This window comes from Manis javanica, chromosome 9 (genome assembly GCF_040802235.1).
Source record: "Manis javanica isolate MJ-LG chromosome 9, MJ_LKY, whole genome shotgun sequence".
In the NCBI taxonomy this organism is placed as follows: domain Eukaryota; kingdom Metazoa; phylum Chordata; class Mammalia; order Pholidota; family Manidae; genus Manis; species Manis javanica.
The window spans coordinates 28,210,502-28,230,823 of record NC_133164.1 but is presented as its reverse complement, the minus strand read 5'-3'; the positions used below and the strand labels follow the sequence as shown (position 1 = coordinate 28,230,823).

Below are 20,322 nucleotides of genomic sequence, written 5' to 3'. Positions count from 1 at the left end.
TGGCTTGGTAACATTAAAACGATTAAAACATTAAAACGATTAAAACGATTGGTAACAAAAACATTAAAACGAGACCCACAGATAAAGTAGGACTGGAATCTGTACCAAGATTGCTCCCAGCTATGTATGGCGTAGAGCTTACTTATAGCTTTCTAAAGGACCTAGTTCAGACCTGAGCTTTCTTCACAGCAACCTCTCCCTTCTATCTTAAGGTGTTCCATAAATATAAAAAAAAACACTATTATTTGAATGCAGTAAATTGATTTAATCTTCATCCATACCGTTTTTTTTTTTTTCCCAATAGTAAAATAGCCCAGATCACCAAGGTAAATTGAAGTTATTTTCTGGAAGTTGGTAAGATAGGAGATGAAAATAATTTCAAGAGTTTAGAAACTATTCTGATTATATGGATTTATATAAAGACATTTCTTTCTGAAAAAGGCTAGCTGGGTTCAAGGAACTTGACTAGGAATTCTATTATGAAATAATGTTTTATAAATTCTTATTCAAAATGTAAACGTATTCCTTATTTTAATTTAACCATTTGTTTTACAAAATTGGAAAAATTTCATTGTCAATTTTTAATTTCCTATCGCTTTAGATATCAGACCTAATTTCAAGAATAGATTTCATTTGCCTAATCTGGTATCTCTAGAAAAACCTTTCTACATAAACATTATTTAATATTAAATGTTATATATATGTGGATTTGGAACTAAAACCATGAATTTATAAAGTGGACTTGTTTTAAAATCAAAGTACATATATTAGGGTAGTTTTTAAAAACTAATACAACATTAGTAACTATCTTTATTCTCAAATTGGTAAAAGCATTTAACATGTACTTTACAGTATAAACAAATTAAGTGCTATGCATTTTGCTTGTAAATGATTTAAAGTGTTTCAGGCAATATATAATTTGTACAAAAAGTAAATTCCAAATAAAGCTTTGGTTAGAAGAACTGATCATGTACTCATATCTATTTTCCAAAATTGTTAAAGAAAAAAAAAAAACTTCATCCATTAACACAGGTATTTCTTATACAAAGCTTTTTTACTAAGAGGGGAAAATATTATATTAATTGCTTTTAATTCCCAAGTCTGGATCAACCTTTTTTCCTCTCATTTGTATGTGGCCAAAATACCATCATTTTTGACAATGATAAATTACGTAAAATATCACCAAATACTTTATTCTCAGGAAGGTAATCTATTTTAAAAATAGATTAAATCTGTAGGATTGTGAGCTTCCATAACTACCAAGATGCTTTCTAAAAAAGTTTCAAGCATTAATTGGGGGTAAATCACGTCTAATTTCCCTTAGGTTAATATCTACTAGGCACTAGGGCTCAGAATCAAAGTTTTATGTACCTAAAAAAACTAAATGTTGCCCCAAACTTAGTGTTTTTACAGAGTCTACAATGTATGGATTATCTTTATTCATATGAAAGTAATAAAAATGCTACCTAGCTTAAATAATATAAAATACCAGTTTAACCAAATTAACAATCACAAAACTGAAGACATTTTTCTATTAAATTTTCCAGTTCATTGAGCACTACTCAAAAATATGATTATGAACTTACATATATCCTCTTTTAATGTTTATGTTGAACTGTACATTGGTGCTCATGATTTCTGAAAATTCTACTTACATAACTATGTAATTCTAAAATGGAATAAAGAGCCATCACGAAAATTCACTGGAGACTATAAATTATTTCCATTAAAGAATATTAGTCTATTAAACATTTTAAAATTCTACCCTTAATTATTTCAGTTTTGCTTTTTAAATAGATAAGCCTTTCATTTCAATTTGTATATTTCAAAACTAGTTTAAACAAAGATAAACAAAACCAAGGAGTACTGTTAAAGCATTCCTTACTTTATGTATGATGCCTCAAGTACCACATACATAGTAACATATCACACAAAAGAATTTAAATGGTTTAGCAGATTATAGAGCAAACCTAAAAGTTTATACAAAGCTAAACACTGTATTCCTCCTGTTTATTTTAATTTGATCTTGGCTCCATTTATTATCCTTCTATAATACCCACCGTGTGACATCAGTTTTCTAACTGTTCCAATTATTTATACGTACCTCTTTAAACAGCTTTGTAACATTTGAGAATATTCAACCAATCTTTTTCATTAGATATGATATATCCTACGTATTTCTCACAAAGTGCTCACTTTCCTGAGCTATATTAAACACCTTATAACAGGTGTATGTATAACTGAAAACCCTAAAATGTCAACTTTACATTTTTAATAAATGCATAGAGAACATAACATTTTGGAAAACCTATTAATACTTCTTGGATATTATAATATATAGGTTTTGTTTCCTTTAACTGTAAAATATTTAATCTTTATACCTGGTTATTAATTTCAGACCTGAACCACATTTAGAAAATCTTTTTCTGAAATTTGATTGTTATTAGGCTAAAGAAACAGATTTCTGACCCATGGATCTTCCAATAAACAATCCTTTTATAATGCTCAATGCAGGTATCAAATTTCCATGCCACAAAAGAGTAATATTACATCAGACCTACAGGAAATAAACTTTTATTATAATACAGTATGCTTAAAAGTTAAGGTGCTATTCATCATGCCCTACATCATTCTGTCTTTACCAAGTGGGCATCATGTCTGGGAACCACACCCTACCAAGATGCTTGGACACCTCCCAGTGAATCTGCTCCAAACTATACTTCTGGTCAGGAATTAATACTTCCTCCATAATGGATAACTGAGACAGGCGGCCACCGCACATCTTCACAAACTCAACAAAGGCACTGCAAGAGACTTCGCATTCCCCTAGTCCAATAGCTGACAGATTTTTGCAACGTTCTGCAATGCGAATTAACTCTTCATCAAGTGGCCGTAATCCATTAGCACACACTACTAGTTCAACTAGTCTAGGGCATGTCATTCCCACACGGCCAAGCACATCTTTGCTTACTGATCTCCCAAAGTAAAGATGGGTGGCAGGTATTTCATACCGAAAGAATGGATCAAATTCCTCTTCGTATAAAAAAAAATACATTACTAAGTTCACTTTGGGTGAATGTCTGATGAAAGCATCCCAGCTGCTCTTCTGAATGGTATGGAAGTGTGTTTGTCCAGGATTCTCACTGACTACATCAATGCGCAAATGTTCTAATCGAACATGTTTTTCAGAAGATAAAGCAAGCAGCAATTCATCACTTAATAAGTGGTAATTCAGGGCCAGTTCACGTAAGCCATGACACTGATCAGCCACACAGAGAATACCTTGAAAGAAAAAAGACCTAATTATTTACAAACTTCTATACAAATTTACCATCTGTTCAAAACTTAATCAATTCAAGTACATATCCCACAATAAAATTTACCATTATTTCCTTTCCATTACCACAAAGATATACAATTTAAAATTCAGTTGTATGGCTGAACTAGCAGAAAGTTACAAACATTTAAAAGTCAATTACTATTTTGTCTACAAGAAAATGAGACCGATTCTAAATCTGATACCTTAAAAAAAATGCTCAATTATCAACTCAGAAAAATTATCAAATATTACTAAATAACTTTATCATTTGAAAATATACCACGATTAAGGTTTATATTCATGGACAGTATCGTATTTTTAAAAAAAGCTGGTTAGTAACACTAAACTTACAGGTTAAGCAAGAAAAATTATGTGATCATTGCTACAGAAAGCCAAAGGATATTTAAAAAAATTTAAAACCTAATCCTAATAAAAAAGGTAAAACCAAATAAAATGTGATTCATGTAACTAAAACTTATGAAAAATAAAAATATTTCCACCAAATGAGCAACAAAGAGTTTTTAAGTGCTCAAGTGCTTGTCAAATGTCCAAGAAAAATATACCAAGATACCACTAGATTAAATGAGTCAAAAGGTAACTACCTAATTCACATATTAATGGAAATAACACAAAACTTTTAAAGTTCTAACATACCCAGAAAGCAGTTCTGTAAAAGGTTCTCTATAATAAGGGCACTATGCTTCAAAACTGCCCCAAGCCCCCTAACAGCACATGGTTTTACGAAAGGTCAATATCTGACCTCTGAGGCAGCCAAGGTTAAGAACTCTGCCCCAGACAGACCCTATACTATCCGATTAAATGACACACTCCATTCTTCATTTGCATTAGAAACGACGACAGCAACAGGAAAACACATTATCTACTATTTGCTGTACAAGATGTTAGGTTCTTGGGATGTTATTCCACAGATACTCAGAAAAATCTAGAAAAGTTAAGTATTTCTATTTTGAAATTGAGGCAGTTAGCTAAAGGCAGCAAAGCTGGAATTCAAACACAGACTGAGTGACTCTTCATGTGCTTAACTACTTAAGTGACAAGACACAGGCTACTAAAAAGCCAAAGCTTCAGGGCAGTGGGAAGATGACAGAGCCAACAGACTCAGTGAAAAGATAAACTGAATCACCAGTGAGAGTCACCAGAAGAGGGCTAAAAATGGTATCTGTGCTTCACTATTCAGCTACTGCAATTTCTATTTTCCACAAGGCATGTCTGTATTTTGAAATACACCGTGATCACCCAAGGTAACCAGAGCATCTCTGTTCTTTGCAATCTCATAAAGCCTGATACAAAAAGAAAACACATACAAAATGTTAACTGAAGATGCATATTTTAGACCTATACATATTAATGACATGAGACAGCACTGGATAACTACTAAGTAGTTGTGGCAAGCATAATTCTAAAAGCAGTTCCCAAGATTTCCTTTCTGGAACCTCTAAATGTGGTATGACATTACTCCCATGATTATGTTATGTAGCACAGGTGGTTTTAAAATAATATTATGAAGGTGGTTCTAATCTAATTGCATGAGCCTGCTAGTGCTGAGTTTTTCTCTGGCCTGTTGCAAAAGAAGAAGTCAGATTGAGAGCTTCTCTGGCCAAGCAGAGAAGCCAGCTGAGCCATGCCTAAAGCTCCACCCTACAGAACTGTGGCACTACTAAGCAGGTGTTGCTTTAACCTGCTGTACTGGTAGTTGTTAGTTATACATACTTACAAGTGTTTAAGTACTTAACACAAAATAGTGACAAAGATAAAACTGGTAACTATTACAACTCAATAATAAAAGTCAAATAACTGAAACATAGGCAAATGATATGAATAGACATTTCTCCAAAGAAGATATACAAATGATCAATAACTACATGAAAAAGTATTTGAGTAATCAAGAAAATACATATCAAAACCACAAGGAGATACCAGTTCATACCCAATTGAATGGCTATAATCAAAAAGACAAATTAACAAGTGGTGGGGAGGATGCTGAAAAGCTGGAATCCTCATACACTGCTAATGGAAATATAAAACAGTGCAGTTGCTTTGGAAAACAGTCTGGCGGTTCTTCAAATGGCTAAACAGAGTTACTATATGATTCAGCAGTTCCACTTCTTGGTAGATATCCAAGAGAAATTAAAGCATATGTTCACACATTATAGCAGCAGTATTTTAAAAAAGTGGAAACAACCTAAATATCCATTGACTGAACTGATCAACAGATGCAACAGGATATTTGGTAATAAGAAGAAATGAAATACTGATACATGCTTGATACCATAGTTGGTAGTATTATAAATTCATACAACTCATTTGGCGGGGGAGGAAACACACCAAGAAGCATAAAAAAGATCCAAACCCTTAAACCTAGTTCTTTCATTTCTTAATAATTTATCCTCAGGAAGTAATTAATAGAAGTACACTGCTATGTGCCAAAATAGTTAATTTTTTAATCACAGCAAAAATGTGGAAACAAGTGTCCAACCTTAAAAGAGCTTATATCAGCAAATGTTGGCTTATCAACAAGACAGACTACCAAGTAACTAAATGTCCATTAGTTCAGCTGCTAATAAATGAGTGTCTTGCATGCCAAGCACTGGTGCCAGGATGGTAAAGGAGTAAGAAAAACATCCTTATCCTAATAGAAGGCAGCCGATAATAAAACAAGAATGTCCTACGAGTCAAAAGGGAATCAGTGAAGATTTCCCAGAACTAACATAGTGAGACTTGAAGAATTAGAAGAATCAAGCTGGGACAAAGCTGAGTGGAGAAGGAAAGTAAATCGTGTTTTCTGTGTGAACACCCCGACATGGAAGAAAAAACAAATGTTCTAAACTGAAGAGTGTAACTCACAATATGCATGTAAGAGAGTATCTAACAGTAGGCAAGGGCCAGATTGTATGGGACCATGTCAGCCTTGATAAGGAGTTTGGCTCTTAATCAGAAACATAGTGAGAAGTTTTGAAGGAAACTGGAGAAAAAAAAATCAGATATACATTTTAGAAAGATTACTCTGGATGTAGCATGAAATTAGATTAGTGAAGAGCAAGGGTGCAGGTTAGGAAATCAGTTGTGAGGGTACTGCAGAAGATTTTGGGGGCCTGGAGTACAGTAGTAAGAGTGGAGATGAAGAAAGGTACAGTGTCTTAGTCAGTTTGGGCTGCTGAACAGTGTCATAGATGGGTGGCTTAAACAATAAACATTTCCCACAGTTCTGGAAGCTGGAAGCCTAACATGAGGGGACTGGGCATGGTCAGGTCCTGGTGAGAGCCACATCTCTTCCTGCCTTGCAGATGGCGACCTTCTCACTGTGCCTTCACATGGCAGAGATATCATCTCTCTCCTGTCACTTCTTATAAGGTCACTAATTCCATTTATGAGGATTCCACCCCTATGACCTAATCACCCCTCAAAGGCCCCACCTCCTAATATCACTACATTGGGAAATAGAGCTTCAGTATATGAATGAGGGCAGGTGGAACAACAGAAACATTCAGTCCACAGCATAGATATCAAGGCATACTTCAGTGATGGAGTCACCAGCCCTTGGTGACTAAATGGATATAGCTAAAGTAAGGATGGGAGGAATTAAGGGTGTCTGTCAGGTTCCAGAAAACTAGATGGACTCAATGACATAGTAAAAAAGGAAAAGCAGATTTTGGGAAAAATAAGTTCATTAGTCTGAATTATCAGTGAGACATTCTAGAGGCACTGGGCCACTGGCAGCTTAACACATAGCTCTGGAGTTCCAGAGACACCAAAAGTAGAAGGTATTTACATATAGAACATAACTGAAGCCACAGATGACAATGATACAACCCAGAGTTTACACAGAAAAAAAGACCAGTACAGAACACAGTGAAACATCAAATTTTAAGAAACAGAGAAGCCAACAAAGGAAACAGAGTTGGAACAATCAGAGAAGAAGGAAAAATCAAGAGTATGGTATCAAGCAACAGTCACTAGTGTCAAACAGTACCTTCAGGCCCAGGAAGATGATTACAAGGACTACATGAAATGGAAAAAAGTTTGATAAAATGTTCAGAGAACAAAGTAGAAAACAGCCCTCAATTTTATCTTAAAAAAAAGAAACTATAATATGCAAAGTATGGGTAGAAAGAAAATACATGAATATGTTAAATTCTAAATTAAAATCTATAATTACATTCTTAAATTAAAAAGTACTATAAGTTCTCTTACTATAAGTTCTCTTTCTCTTCCCCTCCCAATTAGTCCAAAAGTCATTAGATAAGACCAAGTAAGCTTATGCTAGACTATCAGAATTGATGTGTACATTTAATAAAAATAAACAAACATAGGATGTACCAGGATAAAGAGAATAATGAACTGACAGTCACAGAGAGAAACCAGAAACTTGTAGTAAGTACTACAAGTACGTTCAGAGTGCTATGAAAACCACAGGTAGGGGATCTAAACCAGATGGGCAGAGGAAACAGGAACAAAACTGGAAGACTTGAGCTGAATTTTGAAGGCTGGGCTAAGGTTAGCTGGATGAAGGAGGAGGAAAAAAAGATCATCCACAAGGTATAGTATATTGGGCACACACAGAGGTACAAAGAACTGTAGTTACATAGTGCTTATGTAAACTGTAGTTATGTAGAGCTTATGTAAAAGCTACCCTGTGAGTAACAAGATTAGAGAGGTGAAGATCAGGAGACAAAGGACCTTGTACACTCTGAAGTTGTGAAGTATGAACCTTACTCTCAGAGCAAACCTATACAGTACATAGTAAAATGTGACCAAGGTCACACAGCAAGTTAACTGCCAAAGCCCACTCTTCTCAACTTCTATTTTATTTAGATTGTCATCATCACTGATAGTCTAGAGGTGCCCAAAGAAGCTAGGAAAATAATGGAATAGACCTAGCCATGCCCATAACCAAGGCTCTCCATGTAGGAGACTTGGGAGAATGAGCAAGTAATCTTCACCCAAGAGAGAATCATTTTTGGGAGGAAAAGTCAGGCTTTAGTTATGTCCAGAAGATGGGAAGTGCTCTGTAGAGAGATTGGGATTTAACACTGTCTCTTAAAAGACAGGTTTCCCAAATAACACAGCTGAAGCACTTGGGGAGGGATGTCAGCAGTGGGATGATGAGTCAGCAGTGAGACAGTAATACTAAGTGTGGGTTCATACTTACAACACAAACCATTTGGAATTAAATGACCTCAAAATGAATAATTTAATAATGCTTAGAACATGCTATACAAGATAAGTTGGGAAGAGCTTTTATAATGCTATTCACCCATTTGATGGGCTCCTGGCTCCAAAATTCAACTTAGGAAAAGCATTAACTTGCAAAATGAAAGGCAACAACTTTACCACAACTCTTCTCCCTCTATAAAGTGAGAAGAAAAGTAACTATGAGATTGCTCTGACTCAAAATCTACCCTGTTAGCTCAACTGCAATTAGAGAAAATTCTATTTCATCTAAAGAGGTACCGCAGGCAGACCTCATACTGCCCTGTCCTTGTATTTTTATTTTTAATTTATTCATTTTCTAGCACAGATTGGACATAAGTTGCCAAATAAGGAGATCAGAAAATAGTTGAAAGTGTTTAGGCAAGGAGTGCTACAGAACTCAAGCTATGGTATTATGACATGAAAAATATTTTTATGCCAAGAAAGTAATCATATTCACCCCTTTCAACATTAATGATCACAATTTTTGTTAATTTGATAAACAAATCAATATATTTTACTGAAGTGTTATCTGGTGAAAAAAAAAAAACAACTACAACATACCTGCTGGAGAGACATGAGGACAGCTGCTCATTTTTAGCAGCTTGAGTGTGTCACTGTTGTTGGCCACCAGTACTTTGAGGGAGGGATCATCCACTGGGGTATCATCTATCTTAAGTGAGGACAAGGATTTGGAGTTTACAAACACAACTGTCAGTGCAGAGATAAAGTGAGACTGAAAAGCAAAAATATTAAAACATTGTTTCAATTTTTACAAATAAGAATTGAAAGGTTTTCATATAAATACACATATGGTTCATCTGAACCCCAGCAATATATTCCTTAACTGTAAGGGGTAGCATCCCATCAGCCTGTTGTTAGAAGTATGGTAAAAAAGACAGGTCACTATCTGCCATCTTCGAGAAGAGTCTTTTTACATGTGTGGGTGGGGGAAGATTTCAAGCCTCAGGATGAGGGTCTCTAAATCACAAAAATTACTGGTAAGTAAAAAGAGGAATTATGGAATCCAGGATAATAGTGCTTCTCAGACACTTCACATCACCTTATCTGGAAACCCTACTCTAGTGTTATAGTAATAACTTAGCATAATCATTACAAATTAGAATAACAAGCAATTTGGAAGCTACAGAAGACTTATTGAAATACAGAAGCTTATACAAAATTGGATTCTAAAATAACCAAAATCATAACTGAAATCCCAAATTTAAAATCCTATAAAAGTTTTCTACAATATTTTCAAGCCTACTTTAATGTATTTTTTCAGAAATGTGCCAATTATTATCACTTTTTTGTATTCACATTTATTATATACACATTTATTATATACATACAAGTATTTGTTAGATACGGGATCCGACCTAAAGGAACCACTGTAGAGAAGCAGGAATTAAAGCATGGTCAAAGTATGCTTGGGATCAGACTCTGAATCAGAGCAAAGCAGCCATAAACCAATAGACAAAGAATCCAGGTACACAGAGCCAATGCATGCTCCAACAACTTCCCCTATGTAACCAATTCATCCTCCACTTAGTTTTAGAGCTTCACTACAGCAGTGAAAAGAGCTAAGGGCAAGCTAACAGCCAAGACAGGACAATAAAACACTAATGTTCTTGATCACTTTTTTGTCTACTGTGATTAAATAATAGGTTAAAGTTTGATTAAGTCAACTTTACCTTCTTAAATATTAACATCTTCCTCCTAATATTTTTAGATCATACTCGTTTTATACAATCACACTTTGTCATTAGTATACTCGTAACTGCACCACTGCCTTCTTTTTCCCATTTTCCTCAAATTTATCTCTGGTCAAATATACTGTTTCCACATTCTTTTCAGTTCTCCCAGATTTCTAGAATATAGCAACATCCTGTTTCTATCTTCTACAAAAGCCATAATAGGAAAAAAACCCAGAAGAGCAGCAAAAGCATCCTCAGCCTGGTTAATAAGGAAGCAGTTCTAGATGGACTAACAGTTCCCAAAGGCTTCCCAAAGGCAAAACTACTACATGTAAGCACAGTACTAGTACTAGAGATGCATAATGATAATCCCACGTGATAAGTAAAAAAGGAAATTATGCTCACCATACCTTAATAAGGTATGTTTTATATGTACTGTATATATATTGTTTTTTTAGCTATGTCAGTACACAGAAAATCAAGTCACAACACTTCATTTCCCATGTAAAGCTTGAACAAGGTGCTACCACACATATAACTCAGTGTTCCTTAGAGTGAGGCCCTTGAACCATTTTCATCTGAATAACCTTGACTGCTCTTACTTAGGAAGGGGAAATTTGGAATAGGGATAGTAGTCCAAAATTTGAAGTTCCTCACATTTTTATTATGCACATCAAGTTTGAGAACCACAGTCATCTAACTCATGTGCATAAAATCTTAAAATGTTGAAATAAACACAGATTGTCTTGCCCAATTCCCTATTTTACATACGAGGAAAACATTTTATCTCAAATACATACATTTAATGAACTTTAAAAAAATATCAGTTTAATATGTTTTCTACCTTTATCTTGTATCTACTTACCACTTCAGCATTTTATTAAAAATAATAATAATAGAGAAATGTGATATCCACATATAAATCAAGTATAAAAATCAAATGAGTATTCATATTTGAACTGTTTATAGTTCATAATGCATGAGCAAAACCGAAAGCTTCTGTGATGACTGCCCTTGTAATGTTCACCATGTTACTTATTCACTATGTAAGAATTTGTTCTCCATGTAAGAACTTGTTCGTTATGCTTCAGAAGAATGGAAACTGAAGAAAATTAGGCTTGGGGTGGATTAATGATTGTGCATTGAACACTGACCCCCCTATACAGAATTTTATTGTTGTTAACAACCATTTGATCAATAAATATGAGAGATGCCCTCACAAAAAAAATATATACACACTTCCAATTGTAAAATAAATAAGTAACCGGGATGTAATGTATAGCATAAGGAATATAGTCAAAATATTGTAACAACTTGGTATGGTGATAGCTGGTACCTAGAATTATCATGTATATAAATGTTGAATCACTGTGTTGTACACCTGAAACTAATGTAATACTGTGTGTCAACTATCCTTCAATAAAAAATAATTATCTAAAAAAAAAAAATCAGTTTAAGACTTTGAAATCAATGGTGATATACTTGTTACTGATATTCCTTTGAACCACCTGGTTTATCATATACACTCAATTTAGTCATTCTAGTAAACTGTTAGGTGTTTAAAGAAGTATATTTTAGTTTCTGTCTCAAAAAACCTTCAAATTACTGTTGGATAGTAACCTATTGAACATTAACATACTTAGGGGACTTTATCAGTTCCTTTCTAAAAAGGCACACTGTTCACTTTTTATTTTAAGAGAACAGTTATGAGAGAGAATATCCACAGTTAGATGCAGGATCATGTTAGAACATACATGATATAATTTAACTCTTTAGCAAAAAAACAGTTGTCTTTAAAGTCTGTAAATTAATCCAAGCTGTACTGATCCTAACTTTGCTCAAAAATACATCTTTACACACTTATGAGAAGATTTTATAAGAGTAAGCTACACCTGACACTTTTCTGTGATTGTAATTTCACCAATCTGCTCTGAAATTTCAAAAAGGAGCATCTATATGGCTCTTTTCTCTACCATGCTTGTTTCTCAGTTTTACTCATTTATTCTCTTTTAGAACTTCCTACAAAATCCTCTCCGAATTCATTCCCCCTTTAACCTTACCCCTAAAGCACAAGGTGACAAAAAAAAGCAAAAGCTTTTTAAAAAAATCCTATTGCTTAACATTCTAAATAGTAACTAGTTTTCCATTATACATAACTACTTTTCTTATACTCCTATTGTCAGTAAAAGAAATGGGTAGGATATCACTAGATTTCTCAATAACATCTAACACAACAAACCCAGCAGATACCTTTGGTAAATCCATAAAGCTTGGCCGAGCAGTTGAAATAAGACCAAGTGTTTTTAAAGAGCAATTCACAAGTTGCGATAATATATCACAAGCTGCTTCAGCTGATTCTTTGCTGCTGTCCACCTTAGAAAAGAAAACGTCGTTACACATGCACATATTTACATTTTTTGTGTGCGTATCTCAATTTTACAGAAACAAGAAACAGTTACTAGTTTATTGCATTATAATTTAAATAATTATTATTATTTTAATCATCCACTCTCACATACAAAGTCAGCCTTTTCTGAGTCTCCCTAAAAAATTACAAAGGCTGTCAAGACTTAACTTTCATTATGATTAAGATATATATTTAATGATAAAAGGACTTGGCTTTTACGTTGATTTATGCCAAACCAACTATATAATATATATCCCTATGAATACATGAATTTAAAGTATTATTTGAAAAATGATGCTATGTTTGGTAGTGGATCCAATCACACATGTAAATACAGTGTCTATGGTATACCTTTCAAGATAACAGAAACTGAATGAGTATTTACTCAGAAAGTGCAAATGAACCACAACTTAGGGTTCATCATTAATGTAATTAATGGAAAGATGAATGTGAAGCAAAATGAGGGCCTCTAACTAGTCAAGCATAAAAATCTGAACCAAGTGAGACACAGCTGCTCCCAGGCACTCTTCTGCTGAGAAATTTCCTGGGGGAAGGGTAAAGTGGCAAAAAACTCAAGGATAAAAGGAGGAGCTCTTTTATCAAAACAGAAGTTGTTCCCTAGGCTACAAAGCATCTTACAACAGAATAGTTAAATATCATTACTTTAATTTCCAGACTGATGCACATTACCTGAACCCAAAAATGTTCTGAAGAGCTAGTTGTAAAACTGATGCACTGATTCATAATACTTTCAGAGCTGTCTATAATTTTCTCCTTTGGCTATGTTTTTCTATACCAGTGGTTCTCAAAGTGAGGTTCCAGGCCAAGCAGCATTAACATCACTTGGGAACTTGTTAGAAATGCAAATCCTCATGCCCAACCCAGACCATCTGCAACAGAAACTCTGGGGATAGGACCCAGCAATCTTTGTCTAACATGCATTTCAGGTGTTTCTGATACAAAGTTTGAGAACTGTTCAACACTAATAATTCTGACTACAAACCTCTTTGGTTTACAGTCAGTGATGATTAAACACAAATATCAAAAGAACTCAAAAAAATCCTATGATGTGGCTCTTTCTGCAAATCAGAAATTATTTCCTCAGGAAAATTGACAATCCCTAATAAAAATGTGTGAAGTTATAAGACAAGTCCTTTTGTGAGGGTTATGCAAGTTGGACACAGCTGAATTGTGTCACAAGACTATAGAAAAGTGACCCAGCCAATCCACTGGTCCCATTGGACAGAACTGGTCTTTAAGACCCATGGGATCAACATACTACACTAATTTTTAAATAGGATTTACCATTATAACCTCCCAGACAAATCAAGAATGACAAACTAAAGGGAAGGCTCTCCAGGTTTTTCCACAGGAAGGTGAGGAAGGGAAAACACATGAGAAGTTCATAGAATTTCGTGTTTGATTCTCCCACCACATGCCCCCAGTTAGGGTTTCCAGATAATTCACAAGACATCCAACTAAATAAATACTAAGTATGTCCCAAATAATGCATAGGATGTATTTATACCAAAAATTTGTTGATTATCTGAAATTCAAATATAACTAGGAAGCCTCTATTTTTATTTGCTACACCTAGCAATTTTATTGCCAGTGGCCCGAGTACATTTGTGCATTTTTTCTCAGAAGACAACCATAATACACCCAACCATTCCCCTCAGCAAACTCTCCTCCTCAGATACATATGAGAGAACAAGCAAGTAATCTCCATCTAAGAAGGAAGGATATTCTTGGGAGCAGACAAGACTTTAGTTATGGCAAGGAACTCTGGGTTAAGAACCAGTGCTTTATCTAGGTTTAACCTGAACTGATGAACAATGGCTACATGTAAGTAAATCAGGTATTCATGTGTTAATTTTCAAAAATAATTATCAGTATTAAGGATTTAGTAACTATGCCCACATTCCATTATTCATCCACAAAACAAAACATACAAGCCTCTGTACTCAAGTCACTACTCAAAATCTCAAGAAGCCACCCTACTTCATTTATCTCATCACTGCATGATTTCCAGTACATAACTTCCAGCAATGAAGAGAGACAAAAATGGTTCTCTTTAGCATTCTTCCACATACCTTTTTCTATTTCTCCCCAGAATACATTCATCTAAACCTTTTACATAAAGTTTATCTCCTTTTTCTTTGAAGACCCATATTATAAGGCCATCAATAAGCAAAACTCAGTCCCTATCAGAGAGGGACTGAAATAGCAAAAAAGTTCATCAATAATCTCATTTTAAGTTTTTGTTATATATTTAGTTTTCCTAAAATGTATTTGCAAAAGTTGAATGTAATTGACAGCTCTGGTCAACCATTTATAATTACTTAGTGACTGCCTCTGTTTTCTTAAGAAATTATTAGTAAGTATAATAAAATGGAGGACTTTAGCTCAACTATAATTTGTGACAGCTTCTACAATAAATGATAATTCTAAATCTTTGAGCACCTCCCCTAAAAAGGCAGTATTTTAAAGATATGAGAAAATGCATTGGTTTAGGTCACTTGCTTTATTTTTTTTAAAAAGGATTTAGAGTATTACCTTGAAGCTGACATACTGTAGATGGTTTGAATGTCTTTTAATTATCTGTTTGATCAGCTCTGGATGTGTAGCTTTCAAATAAGACGTAGCTGGCTGATTCAGTTCAAATTCAAAACATCTCCACAAGTCAGGCATGTGAAATACCTGGTTCCAGTTGCGGCAGACTTGTGAAGCATGAGCCCGGTCAAGAAGAGGCAAATACTTAAATACTTGGAGAATAATGTCCTGAAGGAGATTACCCCAATCACAAGTCTGAGAATGCTCACTTGTAGTCCTCAGTTTCTTGGACTTCTCTGCAGTACCTTCTTCTGATGAATTATGGTCACTATCTCTTCCTGCTCGTTTCATCCTAGTCAGAAAAATGCATCATTTTTTTTTCATACTTATGAACAGAAATAAACCTAAAATTCATTCTTCTGTCACTGAAATTTGTATATATGTGTTTATAAATACAAACACAAACATGCAGAAAGAACTGGACCAGTAAGTCAAGGAAAGGAGTATCAAAACAAAATATAATGAAAAATGCCAGTGAAGACCAACTGTCATTTTACAAATTCTATAGTTTTTAAATTTATATTTATACTGTACTACATGGGGGAGAAGCTTATCATGACTGTGAAACTAAACCCAAGAATTTTTATTTCAAAAGTTGTCAACTAAAAGGAATACATAAGAACCTACAGTGACACTTTCTAAATGTTTCTTAAAAGTCATTTAAGGATACCTGCTGAATTTGAGTTCTTGAATTTAAGGTAGACCACAGTCCCAGGAACCTCCAAAGATGGTATGAATTAAGCAAGCAGCCAACTGATCTTTCCACACTGAATAGTCTATGATGTGTGTTACTGCCAGACCCAATTTCTGCTTAAAATAAGCAAATTCATCACTCACATGCATTGTTTGGTTTCTTCTTCCAAAACATCACTTAGTATTACAATGGGCTCCCCAAGTTGTATTTCTGAATAACAGGTATGTGTTTATTCTATGTATTTGTACTACCCTCATTCCATTTTTTTTTTGAAAATAGTCTTTTTGTTGCAAAATAGTAGTATGGTTGAAGAGAATGTGCTCTGGAATCAAGCTCCCTAGATTGAATCCTGGCTCTACCTCTCACTGGTTATGCTGCTTGAACTAACTAGCTGCCTTCCTGTGCTTAGTTTGTAAAGTGGGAATAACAACAGGGAGGGCTCTTGTGAGGAATTAAATAGCAGTTGGGATTTTGAGAGGAGATAAAGGATTGCTGAACTCAGGTATAGGAAAGCAGTCCAGTGTGTACAACAGAGTAAAAACAGGTTACCAACCAGAAGGCAAATGATGATTATTTCTGTCTTAAAACAAAGTGTGCATATTTGGGTTTGTGTGCATGTGTGAGCACGCACCAGAATACATACTTTTTGTAGGAGAAATACACATTGGAAGTAGATTCCCTACATTAATGTAGTTAATGTAGTTATAATAGTGAATGGGATATTTATAATACAGCAGTGAGATTACAGGTGAATTTTTTTTCCCAATATGCCTCTCCATATTTTACACATTTCTTCTAGTGTCAATTTTATTGTAATCAGATAAAAAGGTCTTGATTTGTTATTTGCAAAAACAAGTATCATAGGCTCTCTACACTAAATGGGGTAACTTCAGACCATTCACTAGAGCTCCTCAAGTTTAGGGCCTACAGTACTTTTCATTTGTTTCTATGGAAGGGTGGTAGTTTGGATTAGGATATTTGGTTGAAGTTTTTTTAAAAGGTTGGCTTGTTGTTCCAACTCCCTCCTCCTGGCATATCAGCTTTATAAGAATTTCTGATTCTTGTGTGGACAAAGGCTGTGCATATGCATGACTCTTAAATACGTCTCTGTAGACTCTCTATCCAGTAGCCAATAAACTTGTGAAAGGATTGGGGCCTGCAAAGAAAGAGCACAGAAGAGGCCCCTGGCCTTCATGACATTAAAATCAGCCCAGGTGTTGCACCTACACAATAAACTGCCCATTCCTCACTGCCCGTTTTCAGCTATGTGAATTAAGTGAAGTAAATGATGTACATCCTATTGGGCACGGGAAAGGGAGAAAACACAATGACAGACGTGATGGCCAAGATGGTTGTTTCATGGAAGACTAAAACTTGTATGTGAATCCAAGAATATACTTTTAAATACACATTTATTAAAGAGGTAGTATAATCTACAACACAACCTATAATATTAAAAAAAAAACCTCTCCGAATAATAATGTCCCACTAGAGACTGAAATAACATTGTCATTATGACCCATTTTTCTGCTTTAACTTACCCTGAAGGCTTACTTTAATTTTAGCATATGAAATTTGGGTCAAAGAACAAAGAGTTTGCTACCCAGGGCTTATAATTTCTCTTCTGACTACCTAAAACTACTCAGAATTTTGAGATACAGAGATTCAGAAAAGAATGAGGCCTTCTTTGTAATTTCTACTCCTTATTATAGAATGTAGATTGCTGTTTCTGGGGAAAAGTCTTCTAAAATGATAACCACCCAAGTTAAAGATGGCATGATTCATTTTAGAGTATACAGACATTAAAAAAAAAAGACAGCCTATTCACATAATTATCTTTGCTAATACTTTGCTGATTCTAACGACACTTTCTTTTGTCTATTATAGCCCTGTTTTAAATAAGTATATTTCAATACCTTTCCAAGTTGAGGGGAAAAAAACAATTGGCATATTAAAAAGAAATATGCAACACTGAAAAGTAGTATCTCTTGGTTTAGATAAAAGACCTTTTGATCACCAAAGTATATTTTAAGTGCTTACTAGTTCATGAACAGCTGAACAAGTCTGTAACTTGTCATATGTAATATGACTGCAGTATGTCAGTATTAGACAACAGAAAAAAGTGTAAGGCCAAATGCCAATAAAAATGGTCTCTGCATTATCCTTAATTATGCATGAACATAGAAGAACACAGTGGGCACCTAATACAATTTTTTAAAGTGTTTTTTTTTCAAGATGATCTTAGTTATTCATCCAAAGATGTATATACTGCTTTCAAGAAAGTATTTTATTAAATCTATTTACACATGAAGCTCTGCTGTATAGAAAATTAAACAATTCTATTTTTTAAATAGAAGTTGCAGTTTGCAAAGGATTTACTTCAATGGACTATTTACCTCCTACATTTTAGTCAGAGAAACAGCTCTTGTATTACAGCAGAAGTGCGGAGGAGGAAGCTGGAGAACAAACGTCAGTAAGACTTTGTAGGGCACCAAAACCAGGCTTCTTCAGAGTTCTAGTGGTTCAATTTCAAACTGCAACTTTTCCAAGCCCCAAATAAATGATGTAACTTAGGCCACTACAGCATTTGGTAAGGGACTACTATTAGCATAGGGACCCAAAAAGCAAACTAATGAGGGAAGACTACAGATTAGTTGAGTAGCACAGGCAGCAAATGAACTCTTAACATTTCTCTACACTCCCAAAGGAAGTCAACTAAGGGTGAAGAGAACTCTTAGCCGTGTGTCCCTTCTTGTATTAGGCACACTGGGAATGGAGTAATTTTAAAAGCCCATTTGTATTTTGCTCTAAAAAGCCTGTTCACATTTTGTTTCCATTTATGTTCTCTTTATCAAAATTAGTATTCTTTGGCAAATACAAAAATAAAACAGTGGAAAAAGATGAATACAAAAATAAAACAGTGGAAAATGATGAACTCTTAGCAGACAGTAGGGAGGCGGTGAGAATGTGTCTAGTGGTCATTTGTAGATACCAGGAAGTCAATGGTAGTTTTATAAATATTTCAGGAATAGGAGGGGAAAAAACTGTAACTAAAATATCAGGGCTATTCTCGACTGAACATCATCGGCAACAGTATCATAGGAATCTCACCTCTTAGCTTGGAGATGCAGGCCGATCGTCTAATAGGCTGCCTCCTGACCCCTGAAAGCCCACCATAAACAGGCGCGAGGCTGCTCATCACAAGTTGACCAAGTTTTCCACTTGGCTACACGTCCCGGGGAGTGCCCGCCTCCCTGCCGCCTCCACGGACTGCCTGTCCCTGACGTTTCTCCTGCACCCTGCCCTGCCCTGGGCAGTCTCTGACACCTTAATGGCTCTCATTTCTCAAGCTGCAGGCACAGGCGTATCCGACGCCGGGAAAAGCCCGACGGAGCGCGAGCTCTAAGGTGCCGGCCGCCAAGCCCTGCCGCGGTAATAAAGCCGGCGACGGCCCGGCTGGGCGGCCCACGGACGCCGAACACGCACCACGCCTTGTTGACAGGTTTCGGGGCGGGCACCGCGGGGAACCGCCCCCCGAGCCGGCCCTCGGGTCCGAGCACGCGCCGCGTCCCACCCGACGCTGACGAGGGGCTGCCCCGCCCCCCCCGGCCCGCCCCGCCGCCCCGCCGCCCCCGCAGGTCGCGGGCGCGCCCGCCAGCCGTCCCAGCGGGGTTCCGGCCCTGTCCGTCACCGTTACCTGCTGCCGGGGGCGGCGTCCCCCACGCGCCAGCCCGGGCTCTGGGGACGGCGGCGGCTGGTCCCGCGGCTCTCACATGAGGCCCCCGGGGGCCCCCGCTTCGCGCTCCCGCCGCAGCGGCCCCCCGCGCTCCACCCGCATCCGAGGCGCTGGTCCCCCGGCGGGCGCCAACGCGACTCCACCTTTGCGGCTCTGGCTGCCCAGGAAGGAGCCTTCCTTCTCAGGCCCGCGCCGTCCTTCTCCCGGGACCCCTCGTCGCCGCGAGAGACTCCCTCAGGGAGCTAAAGCCACCGCGTAGACGTCCCCGGCACCTCGGCCCAGACACAGAGTCCAAAATGGCGCCTGGGGCTCGCGGTCGAGGGCTTTCCCCGGCGCGTCTCCGCCCGACGGAGGCGGGCGTGTGCCCGCCGCGGCGCGCCCACGCGGGAGCGCGCTGCCCTGCTCCGCGAGAGGGCCTACGCCTCCCGGTTCCAGGAGGGCGGGTCGCCTTCCGTGCGAAGACGTGACTGCCGCTCTTAGAGGATGTTTTGTTGGGAAGCCAGTGGGAGGCTGCAGCTAGCTGGATGCCGAAGCAGGTCGTCATCTGCTGTTGCAACTGGAAAGTTTCGGGCGGAGAAGCAGAAAGCAGAGAGGGAGAGTCCAGGAGCCACAGCCCGGCAGTGGTTCTGGGCAGAAGGATCGCCC

General features: G+C 36.8%; 1 protein-coding gene across 4 annotated transcripts; it reads right to left on the bottom strand.

Annotated features, from left to right (window-relative positions):
- Positions 1-792: 792 nt before the first annotated feature.
- On the bottom strand, positions 793-19,982 carry FBXL3 (F-box and leucine rich repeat protein 3). Of its 4 annotated transcripts, none has more exons than XM_037010287.2 (5): positions 19,639-19,982; positions 15,191-15,539; positions 12,478-12,600; positions 9,095-9,266; positions 793-3,282 (listed from the first exon to the last, which is right to left on the bottom strand). In XM_037010287.2, the coding sequence occupies exons 2-5, from the start codon at positions 15,536-15,538 to the stop codon at positions 2,639-2,641; spliced, it is 1,287 nt and encodes a 428-aa protein (XP_036866182.1). In that variant the 5' UTR covers position 15,539; positions 19,639-19,982; the 3' UTR covers positions 793-2,638. The 4 variants fall into 4 exon arrangements, with proteins under 4 accessions (XP_036866182.1, XP_017518336.2, XP_073068591.1 ...); XM_017662847.3 differs by having other exon boundaries at positions 19,821-19,980; XM_073212490.1 differs by lacking the exon at positions 19,639-19,982 and adding an exon at positions 19,053-19,509.
- Positions 19,983-20,322: the final 340 nt, after the last annotated feature.